The following is a 24,486-nucleotide window of genomic DNA, read 5'->3' on the forward strand; positions in this document are numbered from 1 at the left end:
ATCAGAAAAGCGTTTTGATTCCGAAGCAAACAACTAATAGAGTGTTATTTTTTGTTTGAAGATATTACATTTATCATTAAAAATATCACACGTACCAACTTGATTAACATTTATCAAATCAGAATGACTGAAAGCGTAATGCGTAAAAAAGACATACTAAAACAATTCCTGACATACATTACTTGCATTTTCTTTTGCTCAATTAAGTAACGCATACGGGACATGATATGGTTTCCCCCTCTATTTTTACCCTTTCGCTTTGTTATCATGTGGTCATGTTGATATCTACGTTTCTTTTTCAACGCATGGTTTTTATTGAAATATGATGTATATAGCAATAACGTAATAAGTACTAGTTCTCCATACCGATAGCGACTCTGTACTCTCCTCCTGTATCAAGTTATTATGTAACAAAACTTCTGAAGACTCGCTCTCACAAGACGTCTGTCGTGACATCTGTCTGGCTATTGGTATATTTGAATTATCACTTATACTGTGTATAATATCTGAATGTGTACTGGAATGATTAAGAGTTACAATTACCTATTTATAAATCCATTTATTTTGAATTTAGAATATGAATTTCTGTTAAAATGAAATATTTATTAGCAAAGCCAGTTCAGAATGTATTTGTGAAATGACCTAAGCTGTATCATATTTTTTCATAGAGTATTGTCTTTGGTAGTCGTCAGCAATAAAGTTTATACATGAATGCATTAATGTGTTGCATGGTCGGTAGAATTTTCGATATTTGAAGTATTGGATTAGTAATTCTATAATTGTTTTGATATTGCTGTGTTTTTTCTTAAGTTGTTATCGCTTGTTTAATACTAGCATTACCAATCGCATAACCATAAGAAGCGCACATGTGTTGCATAGACTTAAATTTGTACGCTGGCACCGTCTGTCTACTTACCTATGGATCATTGTCTCGTCATTTGTTGGTATTCCTTCTAATGTTCTGTACGAATCTATGAAAGAAAAATGCCAATGAAAATTTGTTTTCCTTTTAATGTATCTTTTTCAACTACAATGACAAACGTTGTATGCTTATTGATATTAAACTTTAAATATAGAATGAATTATTAATATAGGAATTTTCTATTCACAAATATTATAGAAATTTGGACATTCGAACAATTTACGTCTAGGAATAGAATTATGCTTTGTAATGCAAAATTGAAAACGAGAGACGGACGATACGAAAGTCTATCACTGACAACGTCAGAAAAAAAAAACGAAAATCGGCCGAACAACAGACAACACAGATAACACCAAAACCAATGAATGAGTAGCACGAAAACCTGAATATGATATGAGGAGCTCCAGAAGGGTAAGCATAGTCTTCTTCACATGTTTGCACCCATAGTGTTTCTCATATTAGAGAAAAATCACCGATATGTCTATTCGGGAATGTCACCTTCGAAAAAATAAGGACGACATTGTGGTCAAGACAATTGGGACATATTTGTCATGACTTGTTCAACAGATGTTCCATTATTTGGTTACTTGGGCATTTTTATATTTGGGATTCTTAAACAATGGCGGACCCAAATGCGAGAATAATTATTGCAATTTCTGGAAACTAAATAAATTGCGAGTAGTTTTGTTACAGCGATTTTCGCAATAGTTAAAAACATCGAACAATTTCTGAATTTTTAGTAATTACTTCAGATATCCTTGCAGAATTAAGTTGCCGTAATTGATCAAACTATTTAGAGATGCTAGGTTCTATTCCAAGAACAATTTAATCATTTTTCAGAACTATATCTTTGTTTTGTGTGTTTATCTAAATCTATGACAAACGAGATGATTTCAACTTTCTAATTGTCAACTTTTCCTTTCTAAACAGTAACATACACTCAGTCATAGTGAATGGCGTGAATAGCGTTTTTGTTTTCTTTTTGTGTTTCTTTGTTGAAATAGTTTTTATAGTGATTAAGATTATATTACAATGTTGACTGCTGTACCTCAATGTTTGACGCTTTTAAATATTATGTCTGTTTGTTTTGCTCACATATTGTTGTCAATACTAAGTATAATGGAATTCTATGCGACTGTCATACAAGTGAGAGGTTTAGTTAGCTTTAAAACCAAGATTTATCCACCATTTTCTTCATAAGGAAATGCCTGTGCCACGTAAGGAATATGACAGTTGTTCTCTATTTGTTTTATGTGTTTGAACTTTTGATTTCGCCATTTTATAAAAGACTTTCCGTTTTGAATTTCCCTTGGAGTTCGGTATTTTTGTTATTTTACCTTTTATATATCTAATGTAATACGTATACGCTCGTGCATGCTTACACTTTACGGACTTCAGGAACCTGTTGTTAAGTGGTTGTCGTGTGTTGATGTTGTTCATAAGTGTTTCTCGCTTTTTATATAGATGAGACCGTTGGTTTTCCTGTTTTATAGCTTGCTGTTCGGTGTGAGCCAACGCTCCATGTTGAAGGCCGTACTTTGACCTATAATGGTTTCCTTTTTTCTTATTGTGACTTTGATGGAGAGTTGTCTCATTGACACTCATACCACATCTTCTTATATCTATTTATATACAAAGCTGTTCTCCTTCCACAAAAACCGTATCCACAAAGTTTAAAAAGAAGAACGACTGAAATCGACTCCTAATCGTTATCTTGATTTGTCTCTTTTTAATCGGTTTACTAGATTTGATCATTCATAAACTACATTTGACTTAATTAACCTTTGTTTTGTTCATCCTTATTACTCAGTTCCTCCGCCATATATGTTTTCATGAATCCTGCAAAAGGTCCATCGTGCCCTGTGAGTTCATCAAATGATCCTATTTCTCCAATTCGTCCATCTACCATTGTTATGATAATGTCGACTTTCCGTATGAAATTAAGGCCATGCGTAACAAGTATTCTTGTCTAAATTAATGAGAAATCACTTATGGAATTAGCATAGTTTTTACGGAATATCATAAAAGTCACAGTTTTTCTGTTCTTCATAAAGTATAATATTCTCTTGAAAAGAACACCTAACTTCTATGAATTGACTGGAAGGAAAATGTTTAAACCTAACGTAATCATAAATACGTGTAGGTAATCTGAAAAATAAATAAAATCACCACAACTACGTTTCCATGTCCAGGTATAACAGGTAATATTGAGTACAGAATAACTTCATCCGACTTGAATTAACTGAATAGTGGTTTTATTGAATTGTCTACCATATCTCATCGCATAGCAAAATGATAGTAATTGTAATTGTAATTGTAATTATTATGTCAATTGTAAATGTAAAATAGAGCAAACGTTTGTAAAGGTATTCGAAAAATGTTCTCATAACTACGGTATGCTTTGTTCCCGTTTCTCAAATAATTCATTAGACATTTAAAGTCTGATACAATTCTAATTTAGGCACGTTGGTTGGACTATCATAAACAATTTCAGAAGGTATTTGCTTATATGAAAGACAATTCAAAAGTTATTTAAGCGATATTTACTTTACAATTATTTAAAAAAACATAGCAATACCAATAAATGCATTAAATATGTAATTTAGAAAATAATCATCGTGAAATAACCAAAAATATATCAAATACATAATACAATTGTGTATGTTCAGTCCTTCCAGAGCACAGGGGACCATCTCCGTTATTAAGTGGGGTTTATGTTGCCCGATGTTTGTTTACTTTGTAGTTTTTTGAAAACTTCTTTCAAGGTGCTGTCGAGTTTGGTCAACTTATGTTTAATAATTTTGTGTCATCTGCAACTTTGTAGAAGACGTGCGGCTCATTAGGAATCAGACATTCGATAAATGCTTAATAAACGTATAACTTAAGATAAATAATTACCTTTTCTTTTAAAAGCCCATTTGAGCCTATGATTTTATCAAAAATGTGTTTGCCAACATGTGCGTCAACAGCACTTAAAGAATCGTCAAGTAAATATATGTCAGCATTCTGATACACAGCACGTGCCAAACTGACTCTTTGCTTTTGTCCACCACTTAAATTTATGCCCTATATATAAAATGAAATGTGAAAAGCAGACCCATTATATCTGTTTAATATAATAGTTCAAAACGACATGTATCGATCGTATATAAACAGAGTTAAAACAGAAAAATCGAAACAAAAACAAAACAAACAAAAGAGTTCCAATGTCCCCCTCGTTGCACATATGTTATGCATTGAAGATACAAGGGCAATAACTACAAAAACACATTTTGTTTTATTTTCCTTCAAACTTTTAATAAATATCTTAAAGAAATGAAGGCTTCAGAGCAAATGCAATGCATTTCCGTTATAATTATTATTTACAAGGAGAAACCCGTTTAAAGTATTTGATCATAACCTATTTTAGAAACAGTCAAAAGTAAAATAACAAAAATATCGAACTCCTAGGAAAATTCAATACGGAAAGTCCCTTATCAAATGGCAAAATTAAAAGCTCAAACAAACCAAACGAATGGAAAACAACTGTCATATTCCTGACTTGGTACATGCATATCCTTTGGAGAAAATGGTGGATTAAACCTGATTTTATAGCTAGCTAAACCTCATACTTGTACGACAGTCGCATCAAATTTAATTATATCGAGAACAATATGCAAACAAAACAAACAGACATAATAGGTTAACATGTAAAAATAGGGGTACAACAGTCAACAGTGTGTTATAATCTTAATCTTTATAAAAACAAACAAATATGTCAACAAAGAAAAATAAAATGGCTTATAGGCAAAGCATATAATCAAAAAATGAAAACAAAGCATATATGCAAAAATGAAAGAAAAGAAATACAAAAAATGATGATAGCACAATAACACAATGGCAGAATGTATAAGTACCGAGCCACGTCAAGAGGATATAAGCAAAAATGGACTAAACAGTAATGTAAATAATTTCCAAAGACAAATAAAAGAGCACTATAACACGTAATTAAGATGATATTGCTGATATAAACTTATGATATAAGCTTTATAAAATTCTGGCAAGAATTACACACATGAGAGCGCCAATATTATAACATATAATTATTATTTCCAAGGGGCATAACTCTATTTAAATTAATTGATCGGTACTGATTTGCGAACTCGTCCAAGACATTGCTAATATAAACCTACGACATAAGTTTCAGAAAATTCTGGCAAGAATTGTACACATGAAAGTGCTAACGATGCAATTTTCAATATAAATTATGTTTGCAAGGGGGATAACTCTTTTAAAAATAATTGATCGGCACTGATTTTTGAACTCGTCCAAGACATTGCTGATATAAACCTATGATATAAGTTTCTTATATCTATCTGTCAAAAATTGTAGACGTGAGAGCGCTAACAAGACTGGACGGACGGACGGACGGACGCCCGGTATTTCTATGTCCCCTTCAACGTGTTCCGCTTGGGACAAAATAGTAGTTTATGAGTAATCTAAGAAGGACTTTAACGGCCATTGATTTGACATACCACACTCTTCATTTTCTGCACAACGTCATTTATATGATAGCTAATCGGAAATGTTTATAACGTATATCGACAAATCACCGTTTCAAAAATCAAATGCATTATTGATTAAATTCCCAAAACGTTTTGATCAGCTACAAACATCGTCAACAATTGAAAATAAACCTATGACGTGACGTTGCTTTCATTGAATGAACATTGAAGTATACTCTAACCGGAGTAAAGTTTTTTTCGTTCTTGCAGCTTTTGTCTGTTTGCTTCCATTTCTGTTATATATGTTTTTAAATTTTATTTTGTATTTTCTTGGGTACAAAAAACTTTCTTAAAGTTTGAATAATTTTACCATTAAAGTAACTGTTCGAATGGTTTTCATATAAATCCTTCACAGGATTCAATTCCGATACAGGAAATCTAAAATAGAATGCTATTTATTCTTGTCAACCATGTACAAGATGTAGCAATTCAAAATGACTTTTAGCATAATCTTAACTTATCTTAATAGATTTTTACCGTTTTAGTAATAAATGAAATAAAATTACCTTTTCACCAATTTCTGTCTGATCCCCTCCAGGTAACACGTCTAAGTCTTTTCGAAGAGCAGATGCATCTAAAATATATTCGTACTTCTTCTTGTCCAGGTCTTGTCCGAAAAGAATGTTTTGTTGTAAACTTGTATTCATTATCCATGGCTGTTGAGCAACATATGCAATTGAACCCTGAATTGACAATATTATCCAGTTTAGTTGCGGGGATATTTCATGATTAATGTTCTTTGAAATAACTTTTTTTTTCAAATTATTACTTGCATCACTTTACGATATGTAGCTTTGAGGAGAATTATTGCATCTCTCCGATAAGTGACAGAATGTGCACTTTCTTGGATTATATGTTTTACAGCAATTTTGATGAATTTCACTGACATTGACATCATATTGATTATAAAGGAATACGTATTGCTTTGTTAACACGCAGTCAGACGAATATGCTTGCAACCACTTAATCTGAAATATATAGATAGAAAATAAAACCAGCATGTGATTTATTGTGTATTTACTATCTTAGTGACGGGTGCCACATGTTGAGCAGGATCTGCTTACCCTTTTGGAGCTCATGAAATCACCCCCGGATTTTGGTTGGGTTCGTGTTCCTCAGTCTTTAGTTTTCTATGCTGTGTTTTGCATACTGTTGTTTGTCTTTTTGTCTTTTTTTTGTCATGGCGTTGTAAGTTTATTTTTTACTGATTAGTTTGAATATCCCTTTTGTATCGTTCGCCTCTCTTATATATACATTAGCTTCCTAATGTGGGAAAATAGTGATTTTTTTCACGTGCTTGTGGTAAACGGTATCATGTTTTACACATTTCTTATTTTTTTCCATACGTTCAGACAATGGTATGTAGATGTTTAAATCAAAGTATGCCATCATCACCCGCCGTGCAATTTTACTGTTAATAAAAAATGTCACTATCGGGATAAGATGATGATGATGATGCTTGATTGATGTTTTGAAGCCACTTTGAGTACTATTGGCTTCTTAGTGGTGGTCAGTTTTTATTGGTGGAGGACCCGGAGAGAACTATCGACTTTTGGTAGGGAAACTGGCAATCTTAGTCAAATTAGATTGGAATCGAAACTCGAAACCTCAGTGTTGACTGGGTTAACTACTTAATAAGGATAAGGACAAAATCGGTAAAATAACAAATAAGACGTAAATAAAAGATCTAAGACTGCGCAAACATGTCGCTAGTGAGACAAAGACATATCGCATCGGTCAACAAATGTGTGATTGTAACTGTAAAACTTATGTAGTGTCGGTTTTTGTCATTCATTCTCGTAACTCTGTTGGTGCATTTGTTTATATTCTCATCTCTACCAATGAAGTGTATATAGTGTTAACATGCAGGATAATGACGTATCAATTTAGATATGTAAACCCCGTACGCACCATGGGGAAGAAGGCATGTGACAGCTGAGAAATGGGCAGTTAATGATTGGAAAGTTGAATTCATCACGTTTGTCGTAGATTCTAGTTAAAATATAAGTAGCAGACCTTCTAGTTTCTAGTTCATACAAGCTACACAGAAACCGAAAAAGATGTCTTGAATGTGTTGTAAAGATAATAATAATTTACCTTGATATTAACTTTCGCTGTTTCTGATTCCATTTCTCCAAGTATGGCAGACAACAACGAAGACTTTCCTGCTCCCACAGAACCGACTATTGCTACAAGTGATCCTTCTGGTATTTTGAACCTAATGCTAGAAAAGAATATAGTAAGAAATTAATATTAATTAAAAGGAATATTGGTTTAACATAAGTATTTCATAAATTAACATTTGTTTTGAAACATTGGTTAAGGATGCAACAAGAAGGAGAATATATCGAGGGAGCAATTTGATAACCCAATCAAAACGCTATTACACAGCCAAAAACTGGGAAAAGAACGAAAGACAAGTAAAAAAAAACTACACCTAAAACGATAAGCTTCATAACAGCGCGATAAAGGAGGAATGAACTAAACGAGCAACAATAAACATTCTTTAATACATCATACCACTGGGGTGAGCACATTATAAAAAGAGGGGGCAGTATTTTATAGTCCAAAATGTTAAAAATGTAAATCAATTTCGTTTAAATTGTAAATTGTCAAGAATTCCATAACATTCAATCCCCAATTAAACTTACTTTTTTAAAGTTGGTTCCATGGCTGTGTCCCAAATAAATGTTCCGTCTTCAACTGTTATTCCATATTCTAGAAAAAAAAAAGGTACATGTGTTAGAACGTTATTGACTCATGTGGAGTAATACGCTCAGAAAACAGTTATAACGAAGCAAAATAGAAAATCTTGGAGATTTATTTAATATAATGTGATCGATAATACGGCTGAGATTAGTAGTTCCCCATATTGATCATTTTTAACGTTGGCCGTTATTCCATCAAGGCCAGAATTTATTGCAAAAAAAGATATACCTGAATACCAAACAGAATAAAAGAACGTCAATCAAAGTAAAAAGGAGCAACCTGACCCGACCAAAATAGGTCGTTTACTTAAATGATAGCACTGGTTAGCAATTTCTGTTTCAGTGATGACTAACGTCGTTTGACATACTTTGAATATTCAAATACTTTGGCCTCGAGCATAACTAAAGAGAAATTCATTGTCGAAAAGTGCATCTGGTGCATTAAAATTGCTACCTTTTATGTTATTATTCGTGTATTTTAGTAGAAAATCGATTATATATCGCATCTGTTGAACTTTCTATAACAGGTTAAAATTTTATAATTTATTAATCATGTAAATTTCCTGTTGATATATTAACATAGCTCAAATAACCTCAATCAAAGGTGGCCTGAAACGCTTTTGACGGTTTTTGTAAAAGGCTGATATATTGAATGTAGCTACCAATAGTTTGACCAACCTGAATCAGTGTTTCTTGTAATTATACTTGTGTCCAGTTCTTCGTTATTCAGAAAGTTTTGTATTCTTTTTAATGAAACAGCTGTCTGAAAAAAAAATCATTCAATGTAAGAATTTTGCATTATAATGCTTTAATTTGTATTATTGATATTTTGGATGTCATATTGTCAAAATTTAAGCTTATTTTAACATATTTTTTAGTATTTCCAAAAATAGAAGGAAAAATATACAAAAGCGTTCCAAAACTATGAATTGATAAAAAAACAGACAACACCAAGGTAAAAGGAAATAATGTTAAACTTTGCACGAATCTGTATCTTTATGTTAAATAATGATTTCTTACCTGGATAAAATAGTTTATGACGTGTGGTACAAGATGTAGTGAATATTGAAGTATATTGAACAGTGATAGAGATACAAACACCTTTTCTGCTGACATGACATTATTCACATCCATAAAAACGTAAGCTCCAAAGGTGCACAATGATATCTGCAATAAAACCAAACATTTATGCAAAATGCAGTGGTGTAGATTTGCATTAAGCATCTTAAGATTAGGAAACTGTGGTGTCTGGTCAATCCCCAAAATATCAAAAATGTATTATATATCATTTTGATAAACTTATCAAGAAACTTAGGTTTCAACTCCTAAATGCAAAGCGAACCTTAACTCCATGTTGGTTGGTCATACAAAGATCTAGCTATAATTCAGTACTTATAAATCCTTTTTTTTTTAATATCAACCTTCCTGCTGAAGAGTAATTTCAGAAAAGTACGCCCAAATTTATAAAGCGTTATTTTAACATGCATAAGAACTATATAATTAAGTTCTGCACAATTTTAGAAGGCAAGGTGGGTAATATATCAATGAGTAAAATTGCGAGTTATTATCATATAACAGTAGTTTTGCAGAGCAGCTTATCAAAATAGTTGGTTTTATCCCCAATGATACAACTATTCACCAGTTACCAAATAACGTGGATTCAAAATAAACTATAGGTCACCATACAGCCTTAAATTATATGCAAAATAAAGGCAACAGTAGTATACCGCTGTTCAATAGTCATAAATCGATTAAGCAAAAACAAATCCGGATCACAAACCAAAACCGAGGGAAACACATCAACTATAAAAAGAAAACAACGGAACAACAAAAACACTGAACTGCTACAAAAACAAACGCCAACAAACATAGAAACGGACTATTTAAAAACAAATGCAATACTCCTGATTGGTACAGGACATTTTAAGAACAAATGTTGGGTTGTACCTGGTTTATGGCTAACCAATCCTCCCGCTTATATGACAATGTTAAAAATACCGCTAAAATGACAACATTACGTGACAGGAATACAGTACAAATAAACGAAAGAACACTCAGGACAGAGAAATAAACGAAAGAACACTCAGGACAGAGAAATACATAAATTAAATAATATAATAGTACATTTCAACATGTAAACCACAGAATACCAACGGACACCTTCCATTAATTTACGACAGTACACCGACACCACAATAGAAATATGAACTGTGCATCACATGAATGTTTCAACGCCACAAAAAGTGACGTCACAGGTAAATTTCTAAATATAGAATATAAATTATGATTAACTTTGTAATGGTGTTATCTTATGTTTTTTCTAACCATTCCAATAATTGTGTCAGTAATGATGTAAATATTTGTATTTTCGAACCATGTCGGTTTTTCTTCTAAATCAAAACTGTGTAAAAACAAATAAATCCTGTGCATATAGTTGCTTTTAACTAAAAATCATATTAATGAACTAGCTGAATAATTATTTTAACTTTAACATACACATAGAAAATAAAAATATAATTCAAACCACAAACGATAAGACAACACGATATCCAACCAGACTTATAAAAGACACATCATAACTAAATAAATGAATGTTGGATGTATAAATACCGAGAGACGTCTAATTGCAATGCGAATTCACACTCGGCAAACAGTCATATTCGGGAAAAAGTTTCGTTCGGTACTTAGCAGACCAGACGACGTAGATGGTTAACCACAATCTAAGACGTGGTAAAATGTCGTTAGCTAGTTTAGACACAGACACATCGAATAGATCAACCAATTCGTGATGTTGTCCATAAAATTTTCGGAGTATCATTCTTAATCTGTCCTCCTCTTAACTCTGTCGGAGCAGTTTCTGCGTAAGTAGCAAACCCACACTATGTGGTTAAGTATTAAAATCCCAAAATGATAAAATTTGAAATGATTGAAAAAACAACAAAAAATTAACGGCCGGCTTTCTGCTTATACAAAAGACGAAAAACATATATTACAGACAGAAATGAACGACAGCCATTGAATGGGAGACTCTTTAGCTGGGATAGGTACAAAATGAATGTACCGAATTTAACATGTTTGTTAACATTCAACGCTTCTCCTAATCTTTGAGATGGGTGAAACAAAACATTGTAAGAACAGACTGTAAATATCGGTTGGAAAGGGCTTGACTTATCATGACTGCACTTTATATTCCGGGACCAGTCAAACATCATATGTTAATTAAGCTACTTTATGCAAAATGTGATGCACACATATGAATACATGTTACATGTTGAATGGTTTTCGAAAGTTTTACGGACGCCATTCTGTGTTGGTTTACCGTTATAGAATATCAGTTTACAGATCACCACTGACATATTCCAACTACCGTAACCACAATCCCTTGATCTTTTCCTGGTCTTTTAAATTACCGATGGTAATTGTCACCGAGTTTGTACTTGCCGTGATGCACTACTTGAGCAGGATCTGCCTACTCTTCCAGACCACCTGGGATCAACTACAGTTTTTGGTGGGGTTTGGTAAGCTGATTCGTTAGTTTTATATGTTGTGTCTGTCGACTTATTTGTCTTTTCTTCGTCGTTCGTATTTTGGTAAGGTGTTTTTCTTCAACTTATGAGTTTTAATGTTCCTTGAGCATCCTTCGCCTCTTTTTTTAATTAATTTACCATGTAATAAAAATACGTTTATACATTTATTTAACATGATTCCAATAGTTTTTACTGAAGCTTTTAAATCAGTTACATAATGTATTCAATTGATTGTTATTGATCTTTAATTTAACAAAAGCAAATGCTATTTAATCTTTCCATCACCAGCCCAGTAGCTGGTACTTCGATACTGGCATGAAAATACGTATATTGTGTTTTCAAAATTTGCTATTACAAAATTTTGGAAATTATTTTGAATTAAGGACTATATCTCGCTCATACAAAGTTCTGCTTCCTTGCCCAATTTTGGCTATACTTTTTGTCATTTTTGGTTTATAAGCTCATCATTATTTTAATAAATTTTGGATTTTCAATTATTTCGGCATCCAGTATTACTGAAGAGACATTTAATGTCAAAATACGAATCTGGTGCAAAATCATTGGTACCATTAATGTTATAACAGTTGTTTTCAATTTATGGTGACCCTACTTTACTGATGTATATAAGACATAGAGTGAACAAAATACTTTTTGATATTTAAATACCGTAAAAGGTGTCGTTGCCCATATCACATGCATCCAATTTTGAATTCCTTCTCGTTTTGCCAGTATATGTAGTTCCTGGTCTCGAATTTCTAGAATGCACTTCTCAAAACATTCCTCCCATGCATACATCTTTAAAACCTAAAAACAAGTGTAATAAATTTATAAAGATGTCTCCTGGTATGACTTATATTGATGGTAGGCTATACTGTTTATAACGTACACACAATTTTTCTCATATCTCAGATAGTCTGAGAAGTGACACAAAAGGGCTTATCAATAAGAAGGCCAAACGCGACTATAATAAAATAAAACCATTCTGTACATTCCTGTTTTGATATGTACATTTTTACATAGGATTAAATACAGATTTTGATGTATATGTCAACGAAACTGCAACCCATTTTTTTTAAATTAATAGGTCAAAAGACACTTTCGTTTTTATTATGGTCTGTAGCAGTAATTATCTTTTTTGTTCTTTCAAGGTTACAGGTTATTTTATTATAATTTAATAGAAAGCATTGCTTAAATTACCAATTACAAGGGGCCTCGTTGTCCAAGTAGTCGAACTGCAGTATCACTAGTTAGTCAACACTGAGGTTGTGAGATCGAAACTCGCACATACGGTATGTTCGACTCCAATCTTTATTGATTAGGATTGTCAGTTTTCCTACCATTGTCGATGGTTTTCTCCGGCACTCCGGCTTCATCCACCAATAAAAACTGACCGCCATTACATAGCACAGTAGGGCTGAAAGTGGCTTTAAACAACAACCAATCAATCAATCTTTTGCTGCGTACTTTAAACTTGTCTTGATTTGAACCATGTTTGAATTAACATAGGCATAAAGCTATGTACTAATCTTTTTCCATTTATGTATAAAAGAATAATATATAACCCATTCAACAACTAAATGAGAGTTCTGATCCGTCGATGGCCTCTTGCAAGATAACTGTCTATCCCTATTACCTAATTTTCTAGTGATAGTTAACATACAGGTCCTTCCTCTCGTCTATTCACTTTGATAATTAATCATGCATAGCAACAGAAGTTTACCCTTCCGAAAATTCAGTCGCGGTACATTTTGATTTTGTTTTATTTCTATTTTGTTATCTGTTTTTTTTTCTACAATCGATTTACCAAATTGGAACATAGGAATGCCATCTTATTGTAAAATCGTAGAAGTGGATTTGTTTTTGTATGTGTTTGTTCGCAGTACTCATGAAATATTCGCCAATGGCTGATCTGCAAACACAATCTAATACATAAATAAGTCATCTCTATGAACTCAGAGAAACATGAAACTGTGATTCATGGAAATGCAGACATTTGAACGAAAATGACAAGTACCTATGCTGTCTGTTATACGTACTTTAATCCCATTCAAAACTTCATTCATCTTTTTGATTCTTGCGTCTTTTAAATCCATGCTCTCTAACTGTAAAGATAAAAGAAATCAAACCTATCCAGGGGCACTGTTAATACCATCCGTATGCAAAATCGCTTAACGTATTGTGTGATCGCTATTCAGACTATTTCTTGAAAATATAGAAAAAAGTACAGAACTCCAAGGAACAGTCAAAACGGAAACTCCCTTATGAAATGTCAAAATCAAAAGCTCAAACACGCTAAACAAATGGAAACCAACTGTCAAATTACTTGGTTAAGGCGTTTGCTTATTAAGTACATGTAATATCATTATTATTTCCTTATTGTGGATTAAACGTGGTTTCATAACTAGCTAAACCTCTCACTTGTATGACATTCGCATAGAATTCCGTAATATTGACAACAATGATTGAACAAAACAAACAGACATAATAGATGAAAATGTCAAAATTTGGGTACAGCAGTCAAGTTTACTGTGGATTCATTATTATTGGTGGGAAACCAATTTTTGTGGATTTCGTGGGTAAAGTTGAACCGGGAATTTAGATGTTCAACGAATTACACATTTTCCATAGGCTCGAATGCAGACTTTGGCAAAACCACGAAATCAAATATCCACGAACATACATTATTTTCTCAAACCACTACAATTGGTATACATGAAAATAATTGAATCCACAGTATGGTATAATTTTAACCACTGTAAAATAAAACAACTATGTCAACAAAGAAACACATGAAGAACGAATGTGTCTGAGGACACGAATGCCCCGCTCAAGCTTTGCAACCAAAATTAGACGGTTGGAAAGACGGAAAGATGGAAAGACTGGAAGACAGAAAGACGGACGGACGGTCCAAGGTAAATTTAATGCCCCCGTCTCGTACGGTGTGGGCATAGTAATGGCATATAGACACTCTATAGACAAAGCACATAAGCAAAAATAAAAAACAAGAATACAGAAAATAAGCGTACCGCAATGGCGGGATATATGAATACCGAGCCACGCCAAAAAGATATGACCAAAAATGGACTAAACAGTAATGGAGTTTTCAATGAGGAATGATTCCAATAACAAACACCCAACAATTTGAATGCAAGGGATGAGTTGATACTTGAAAAACTCAAAAGGTATATGACAAACAGGAAATCCATAGGAACGGCTAAGTCCACATAACGTAACCTTGTCTGAGAGAGTTGGAGCCTTAGTTATTAATAATTCTTAAGTATTCTGAAACTCACTTGCAAATGCTTTGACTTCCTCATCAACACAAAATTAACTGGTACCAATAACAGTACAATTATAAGTCCAACAAAGACGGAGGATCCTGAAATATATGAATATAAATATATAAAATAGAGATAATACCACATCATCACTGACATTTATAACTGTGACGTACTACCGTTTTTCAAAAACAACGCATCCGAAACAATATACATTAACATTCTGTAGATAAGACCTTTTACGTAAATTAGACATGATATTATATATATATACTGTATTTCCGGTAATAACATATTTGATATATATTGTCTATTACTGGAGTTAATGTAATGCTATTCTTCAAACATGGATGGTTGACACTTTTTATTTATTAAACTTACCTAAGGTCTGCCACAGGAAGTAGAAAGACATCGAAAATAACAGAGGAACGGCCCATAATTCATTTAAACTCCACATACAATTTCCTATCTTTTCAGCATCAACAGACATCAAATTGATGATCTCGCCAACAGTAGAAACTTGTTTAGCTGCATTAGTAAGTCTCAGAGTCTAAATGTTAAAACAAATTCGATATGGTTAATTTATACATGTATCTTAAACTAAACTATAAAATATTCACTTCCCCACCTACACCGGATTTGTACTAACATGAACAACACTACGGGTCCCACATGTGGGGCAGGATCTGCTTACCCTTCCGGAGCACCTGAGATTACCCCCAGTTTTTGGTGGGGTCCGTGTTGCCCAGTCTTTGGTTTCTATGTTGTGTTTTGTGTTTTGTGTACTGTTGTTTGTCTGTTTGTCTTTTTCGTTTTTAGCCATGACGTTTTCGACTTATGCGTTTGCATGTCCCTTTTGTATCCTTCGCCTCTCTTCTTCTTCTAATATCGAAAAACATTTAAATATGTGATTGTTAACAGTCGACGAAATATCTAAAACGTATTTGGTAATCAATGTAAATATTCGAATACCTCAATAGGCAACTCCAAGGCAAATTCAAAAACGGAAAGTCCTTTTAATTATCAAATTCTTTGTGTTCTTTATTTTTCACGTCTGATATTAAAGATACGAACTCACTTTAAATTGTGCACCTGCGTTCACTATTATGATTTGATAATTTACTTGTGCTGATTGTATATAGTATTCATATGAGTTGAACCTGTATATTTTCACCTATTAGCATAACAAACGTAACGTGATGGTCCTCAGCGCAAAGAAGCTAATCCCGACTCTTCCTAGAGCATATAAGTTTCACCTGCTTTTGATGAGCTCATATTGTTTAACTTTTAGTTTTATATGTAGTATTTCTACATTTTTCTATCTTTTAACCATGGTTTGATCTATGATTTGAATCGTAATTTTGTTTGTGTCCTGTTACCTATTTAACTTTATAATTTACTTTTTTGTGAGCAGAAACCGGAAATAAACAATAAGCATATGTAATCAATGGATGTTGACACCTTATACGCAATATTTATTAATTTCGAAACCTTTACAAACCTTTTTATAGATGACAGCAGTAAGAGCTACCCAGTTACTCCTTCCGGCTTCTTGTGTTTCCTTGATATGAAGATTCAAAACAACTGATTTGAATATTGTAACAGAAAACATAAGGATAGCGAGTATGTAACCTTTCCAGATCTCTTCCTTCCCATCTTTTGTTATGCCTATTAGGAGTCTATAATAATAAAAGAATGGAATACAAAGTTGGTAAACCCTTTGACAATTTGTGTTGCTTTAAAAAGAACAAATAAAGTGCAGAAAAAACAAGGCGAACTGTGTCATATTGCTAACTAGTAATACCCTGCTCTAAGTTTTTGATAAATAGGAAATGGACCAATGGTGGATGTGCAAATGCATTATATAGTAAACAAGATATCAAATTTTAGAAAGTTCTGAATCGTAGTTTCTGAGGAAAAAACAACAGCTAATGCTATTATCTGTAAGAATATAACAAATGTTTGACTCAAATAAAGATATATAATACAAACATGAATAGAAAATAAGGAGATGTGGTATGATTTTCTGGTAGACAACTATTCACCTGATTTTAAGTGGCGTGGATTAACACAAATATCATGAAATTCAATATAGGTTACCATACAACCTTGAACCACTTCATGGGCCTGAATATCAAGGATTATCGTTGGTTGCTGTCTGTCATATATATTTTCAGTTTATTGTTTTGTCTATACAGTATGGGATTTGCTCATTGTTTAAGGCGACACTGAATAACATAATATGCTGATAGACCATTTAAATGTAATGAGCAACAGAAACTATATGATCTCCTAATCGGCAAACGTCGGCGATATTCGCAGCTCTCCTTAAAGTGATTTTGATTTTTATTTAAGGAAAACCTGATATTTTGTTTGGTGTCAGGATAATAGGGTTATTCAAAGGTGTATTCAGTTTTTATGGTTCAGATAGATTAGTTCCTTAATGTTCTGAAGTTGTTCCCAGGAATGGTATGTACCCAGAAATGCATTATGTATCCTAATTTAAATGATGGAATAAAAAATGTGCCAAACACAATAAACTCACCAATCCAAATACATGAAGTCAAACCTTACCTTAGAATATATGGAAAGGCGAATTCGCCAAAATGATACAATAATTTGTAAAAAGCTGACAGCAACAAAGCAGGTCCCGATGCTCTAATAATACAATTAAGGAGATTTGCCTGAATTTGTTTCTCAACATTATTTGTTGTTGTCTTTATCGTTCGCTTTTCCTTGGATTGTCTCTCCCTAGAAACGAAAATGTTAAAAATAATTATCCTATTGTTTTTTATTCAGTAAGTATTCATGAATTAAATCAAGAATTATTTCCCTATATTCTCAACATTTTCTAATATTTTTTTTTAATTACTGCCTATGAAAAACAAAGCAATAGCCACATTGAACCAGCAAATTAATCGACTACATATTCTGTTTCAGATAATATATTGCTTCCGGTTTCTTTGACTTCTATGTCGACCAATATTTTAGTTTCTACTGTGTTGAATGTTTTTATGATCCATTTCAAGTTATTTGAAACACTAAGGTTTTCAACACACACACCTCAATTTTTCATTGATCGTCAAAATGTTGGAAAGGTTGCTTTATGTCGGTAAGCAAATCATGTTTGACCTGATCTTTTGTTATTGTCAAAGTGTATGGCTCCATTAATCATCAATGTGCATTTTTCATATTTTGATTCATTTCACTGATTAAATTTGTTTTAAAGTTAGATTACTTTACCTTTAACTTTGTACATAAATTAAAGTATGTTAATTGATTGGTTGATTTTTGTTTTGTTTAACGCCACTTTCAGCACTATTGGTTGAATTGTGGCGGTCAGTTGTTTTATTGGGCGAGGAAGCCCCAGTGCTCGCAGGAAAAAACCGACCTTCTGCAAGAAAACTGACAATCCTTGTCAATTAAGATTTGATTCGAAAGCACCTGCCACGTTCACTGTTTGAACTCACAACCTCATTGTTGACAGGATAGCAATACAGTAGATGGACTACTCCGAGCACTAGGCCACAGAAGCCTTTAAATGAAGGCCATAAGTTTCTAGTGGTCTGTATATATCCTGTATATTTTCTTTTTAAATATATAGTTCTATCTTACCTTGTAGCTTTCTCAACCTCCTCTTCCCAGAAATTTTCAAAAATAGGAATGATATTTGTAGATACATTTCCAGGTGTTAAGGGCCATAAATCTGATTGTTCTAGATTATGCTTGTATCCATGCAGGACCAATCTGTTGAAAATTAATTAGATTTAACACTCATGATGCTGATGTTAGTATCTAAAATGTTACCAAATGCAAACAAACAAACAAAAATTTACCAGCGTAAAATGGTTAAAAGAACTTTGAATGTGAAAACGTAAACGCTCATTGAAATAACTCTCTCAGCTACTTAGAGATGAGTTACGTAAAGGCCAATATTCTGCCAGTATTAAATCTTCATCTTTTCAGTTAAAATTCAAAATTACGAATCAACTTTAATGATTATTTTCAAATGACTCTTTTATAAACAACAATCGATAACGTGCTCAACCATACAATGGCTAATCTATGGTATTCAGCAGGATCAATCGAAAGGTCTCACGTAAACTTAGTAATGCTACAAATTACCAATAACACTGTCAACTAAAAAGTTATGTAACCTTAGTTTAGAAATGAACAAAATATATTTATATCTTTTTGCGTGAATACAATTGTCTTAAATATTCATTCGATCTTGTCCAAATTTTTAGTCTTTCCCAGTTTATCGTCCTCTTATTGAGTCTTTATCAATCTCAAATCCCATTCTTTCCCTACTACTTACGGCGTTACCCAACTCCATGTGAGCCGAGACAAAAACGATGCTTTAATTTCTGGGGAAACGTCTTTGTCTGCGTTACCCTAGAGGAAAGAAACAAGAAACCTGTGTACACTTGTAAAGCTAACACTGAAGGCAGTTGGTAGCCACTACCAAAATCTTGTTTCGAGGGAATTTATCTCGCAATCAGCCATCTATTGCACATATTCCAGGTATACAAATACTATTTGGCTTAATAATATGAAATATTGTTTTCCCTTCACTTACTGTGTATAGTATTTAGATAAACAAAATATATAGCTATTTTAATAACATTCCCCAGTCTTCAGTTTGCGTGTATATGTTATTTACACAATCATTTCTTTTTAATTATTACATGTATATTTCCAAGCATCGATATTTTTGGCTAGCATCACGTCTTTGAAACATTTAAGATTAAAGATAAGAATTAAGACAAACCTTTTGAAAAGACTGGTTTGTTCCCAGAAACTGTTTTAAAACCAGTATTACTGATTCTATCAGGTACACAATAATCAACACACAATACAGTTTTTTTGTCCACTCTGTAAGTTGTAATTCCCAGTTATTCTGAAATTATAAGTAGTACATGACTATCAGATTTCTAATGCAAATGCAACTGGCAACATAAGTGGAGTCAAATCAGAAAAGGGTTTGCTGTCAACTTTTGTAATGAACATCATCTTGTATCATTATCGATTAACCTATTTTGCAGGTATTTTCCTTTTTTTCTCTTTTATAGGACACCATTCAAAACATTTTTTTTTAAGGTTTGGAAACTGACCAAAATCACAAAACAACACATTTATTGAATTGTAACTTTTTGTGAGCGTAATTAAAAAGAATATTTAGCTCTTAAACTTAGCACAATTATTCAGGGGTATACTTTTAACAAATTTGTGCACTTCAATGAACGAATGTTTACTTTTAAATATGTTCTTGCATAGTGGATTTATTTAAACTTGTAATGGAATTCTTGATAAAATCGTTTAGAATGGACTATCTATAAAGCCCTACATCAACAGCGGTGTCTGTTCTTTTATGACAAATATATGCAAACGAAATTCCGAAACTGCAGAAAAGTCCAAATATGTGGAAAAATCTGTATTTTCTCTTTTTCTTCATCTGTGTTTTATGAGATTCATCTTGAATCATTATCTGAAAATAATAACGAATTTTATTTTGTTCACGAGTATATACTGTAAATTAAAAGGAAAAACAATGGCGAACAGTTGTTATTGCATTTAATTTACAAAAAATGTGTGATTAATTATTGTGATTTCGGGAATATGTCGATACATTTATATGTATCAGATGTCAGAATGCGAGTTGTTATTATTGCGATATTGTCTCAAGGCATCATTTGCATTAATACAAACTTCGCATTAATTTGTTAATTTACAAATTTAAAGTTCTTAAGTAAACAATGTAACGGGTTGTTTCCTTAACAATATCTTATTATAATAACATATGCGTTTGTTTAGATTTTTTTTATGTTAATATGAATAGTTGAATAAATTATCTTCCCGAGTTACCCAAATATTGTGATTACTCATATACATGTAATTTTAAAATGTGGGTTAATCGGAAGATACGTTCAGACATTATTAACTATATTGATACGATACATTGTACGCCTGTTCTGCCTTAATATACATTTCATCTACGAAAAAAAACAACATTAAGTAAAGCAATACAAATGCAAATTATTCACGAGAATACGCGTTTATACGATCTTCCATAATAGACTAAATAATATGTAATTCTACGACAAGTTCTCTGAATATACGTTTATTCTAAAAAAAATCATACTTACGAATTTGTACTCGGCAACAAATGCTTGAAAATTTCGTTTGAAATATAAAAAGTGGAAAGGTGCCGCTAAAACAAACAACACAGGTGTCCATTGTGCTAGATATGATCCCTCTATTAATGTGACCGAATCTTGTACACTTAACTGTGTATTACATACCTAGAAAAACAACAATAGAAACAATTACAACCTTCGCAATATTTCAGATAACTATGTCCTATTTTATGCATTATAAATACATGTAACATTAAGAGTAGATTTCGGTATCAATGCGCTGTTAAAACTAAGTTGATTCCTCCTGATGTAAAACATGATAGATATAGAAATTATAAATGAGAGGCGAAAGATACCAGAGGGACATTCAAACTCATAAGTCGAAAACATAAACTGACAACGCCATGGCTAAAAAAGGAAAAGACAAACAGACAAACAATAGTACACAAAACTCAACATAGAAAACTAAAGACTGAGCAACACGAACCCCACCAAAAACTGGAGGTAAAAATGTAACTGTTGAGAGTGGAGAATCATCGTGTTGCACGAGTTTCTTTTGTGGAATCTGTTTCTCTAATGAGAAGGTCTTTTTGTAAAGTCCCAATAACAAATTCAGAGGAAAACAAGTTAATTTGACATCATTTGAATGAATTACACGTTGATAAGCAAATGATCAACTGTCTGACAAATGGAACGAAAACGTCTATTGTTTAATACACTTGACATTAAAAAAAGACCTGTTCTGGTATGGTTTAAATATTTGATTTGTGGTATTGCACTTTTCCATGAAAGAAAAAAAACGTTAATTGGATATTTATTATGAAATTATTTAAAACTTTAGCTAAGTTATGAATAATATCAAGACGGTGTGTTATTTTACATTTAATTACCCAAACACTTAGACAGTTCATATAAGTACTTATGTGTTGATGTTCAGACGGAAGTATAACGAAGATACTTGAACGTACTATGTTATTATAGAATTGAAAATCGAAAAGCCTATGAAAATAAGGAGATGATTTATGATTGCCAATGAGAGAACTATCCACCAAAGTGCACGTGAAGTGGATGTAAGCAATTATAGGCAATTTGCATATGACCTTCCATACCGTATAGTCGGCTATAAAATATGAAACATGAAATATTTAATTGAGAAAATTAACGGCCTAATTTATATAAAAATACAACTAAAAAAAACAAATATAACAAATATGAATCAACAACAACCATTGAACTAGAGGCTCCTGACTTGGGTCAGGCAGATAAAAAGAGGGCGGGTTAAACATGTTTGAAACACCAACCCACCCCAAGTATCTTTTATAAGTTTATAAAAGTTGCATTACTTAAGTAAAACAAAACAAAAAGAAAATGTAAATTAATTACAAAACATCAATAATCTTCATGTTACAACTTGTCAACTACTAAGAGAAACTGTTAAGTTTAATCTTACATTCTTAATTATGTCACCAAGATGTAATATAGGATTAATCAATAATTACTGAATCCAATGATTGAATACATTTTCTAAGTATTTCAACAAATATTGGTCCGGTTTATGTCTGTATTTGATGCAATATGAGCCCTCGGCCGTTTGCAATTTTTATCATCGTTACTTTTAAGGGTTATTTAGTTGTCCAATTAAATACCCATAGGAAGCATACATTACCAACCTTCATGATTAGTGCCATGTGTATTTATGGTAATAACAAATCTATACAGCTAAACAATTTGAATTGGTATAATTACCGATGCCGAAATAGTATAATTAACATTTCGTCCTTTATTTATAAGTCTTTCTTTAAAGTATAAGTCATCAAAAAAATAGTTAGATGAAAGTAATTAAATATTTAAAGAATGCATTTCAAAACAGTGAAGTGTGACACCTTCATTTGCGGTTTGCGTCTCTTGTAACTTGACCGTTTTTTTATCCCCGTATTAATAGAAATGTGTTAAAGGCTAATTCGTAATTTCAAACGTTTGCGCCTAAATCCCACATAACTCTTACGCCAATGAGAACCTACAATTTGATTGTGTCCATGATACTGTGTATTCATTTATTTTCGTGGGTTTCAATTTTCGTGGATTGTGGAAAAATTGCATGATATTTGATTTCGTAGTTTTGGCAACCTCTGCATATAAGCCTATAGAACATTTGCTATTCGTTGAACATTTAAATTGGTGGTTCACTTGTACCAACGAAATCCACGAAAATTGGTATCCAACGAATAATAATGAATCCACAGTAGTTTGATTAAAAAAACAATTTTGAAGATAATTATTTTAATTGTTGAATGATTAAAAGACAGACTGAGTATGATAAATCACACAAGATATTTCTCCTCAGTTGTCAATGTTTCCCCTGGATGACAATTTGTAAATTCATCCTTTCAACTATGTGTTATTTGTTTGATATGCCCGAAACTTGTATAATCCCAACAACATTCCGTAGATGCTTGTCCCAAGTATCGAGACTTGTGTACAGTTGTTGTGGTAATTGTTACTTTAAATATGTGATACATATGTATTACACCATTATATACCTAGGTAGATTATTATAGTATAGTAAATAAAAATTAATAGCGGTAGCCAGCTATTTCAGAACGAACAGGATCATTGACAGATGATTAATACAAGAACATGTTTATAAGTATTTTACATTTTTTACCGTGTGTTTTAAAAAAACAATAGGCTCAACTTGAACAAAACAGACGAGTGTCTTATAAATACTAAGTGAAAATTGCCAACTATGGATGAAATTAATTCAATTTCTTAACTTACTTACCGAAAGATTGTTATCCATCGAAAAAACTGAATTGTTTGATAGAGTGTGAACATACCTCCATATACAAGTGATGTGTATTTCACCATCAAGGTGAAACACGTTGTTTTATTATCTTTACAAGTAGGCAATCCTAAGTTAAAAATAGAAAAGGTAAAATCCAGAGTAGGTGAACATGCAAACTTAACAATTTAATCTTAATAAACAGACAATTTACAACATTTTTTTTGTAAACGAAATTTGAGAAACATTAGGTAATACTTTTATGGGTAATTTAAAAACTTTATATTTAATCATATTCTTTCTTTTTTGTATAAATATATTAGCACATCTAACAGTTATTACGTTACTCAATTAGATAGTAAGTATAGTATCTATATATATGTCAACATATATTATATATTTGCGGAAATTAACTAACACCCCCGATTAGGATTATTTAAACCTTATAGGTAGCTCATGAATCTTGGGGCGTAGAAAGGAGCGGACCGAGACACTAATTTTTAAAATTTGTCGTGCATGTCGAGTATATCTTAATTAAAAAATTACATTAAATTCTGATGGACTTGTACAAAAACTGACCAATTGTAC

General features: G+C 32.3%; 1 protein-coding gene across 1 annotated transcript in view; it reads right to left on the reverse strand.

Moving 5' to 3' along the window:
* The window catches only part of LOC127708323 (multidrug resistance-associated protein 1-like), a 35,934-nt gene extending 11,901 nt beyond the window's left edge, over positions 1-24,033 (reverse strand). Inside the window, exons 1-18 of the mRNA XM_052213176.1 lie at positions 23,899-24,033; positions 21,136-21,281; positions 18,595-18,726; positions 17,554-17,730; positions 16,481-16,658; positions 15,361-15,529; positions 14,995-15,080; positions 13,738-13,803; positions 12,368-12,505; positions 9,195-9,341; positions 8,853-8,937; positions 8,118-8,184; positions 7,564-7,690; positions 5,973-6,149; positions 3,821-3,988; positions 2,705-2,891; positions 917-971; positions 367-517 (exon numbers count right to left, since the gene is read on the reverse strand). Of these exons, the coding sequence (XP_052069136.1) occupies positions 367-517; positions 917-971; positions 2,705-2,891; positions 3,821-3,988; positions 5,973-6,149; positions 7,564-7,690; positions 8,118-8,184; positions 8,853-8,937; positions 9,195-9,341; positions 12,368-12,505; positions 13,738-13,803; positions 14,995-15,080; positions 15,361-15,529; positions 16,481-16,658; positions 17,554-17,730; positions 18,595-18,726; positions 21,136-21,281; positions 23,899-23,916 (2,274 nt within the window). The 5' untranslated portion in view covers positions 23,917-24,033. The remainder of the gene's footprint in view (positions 1-366; positions 518-916; positions 972-2,704; positions 2,892-3,820; positions 3,989-5,972; positions 6,150-7,563; positions 7,691-8,117; positions 8,185-8,852; positions 8,938-9,194; positions 9,342-12,367; positions 12,506-13,737; positions 13,804-14,994; positions 15,081-15,360; positions 15,530-16,480; positions 16,659-17,553; positions 17,731-18,594; positions 18,727-21,135; positions 21,282-23,898) is intronic.
* Positions 24,034-24,486: the final 453 nt, after the last annotated feature.

This window comes from Mytilus californianus, unplaced genomic scaffold (assembly GCF_021869535.1).
Source record: "Mytilus californianus isolate M0D057914Y unplaced genomic scaffold, xbMytCali1.0.p SCAF_7, whole genome shotgun sequence".
In the NCBI taxonomy this organism is placed as follows: Eukaryota; Metazoa; Mollusca; class Bivalvia; order Mytilida; family Mytilidae; genus Mytilus; species Mytilus californianus.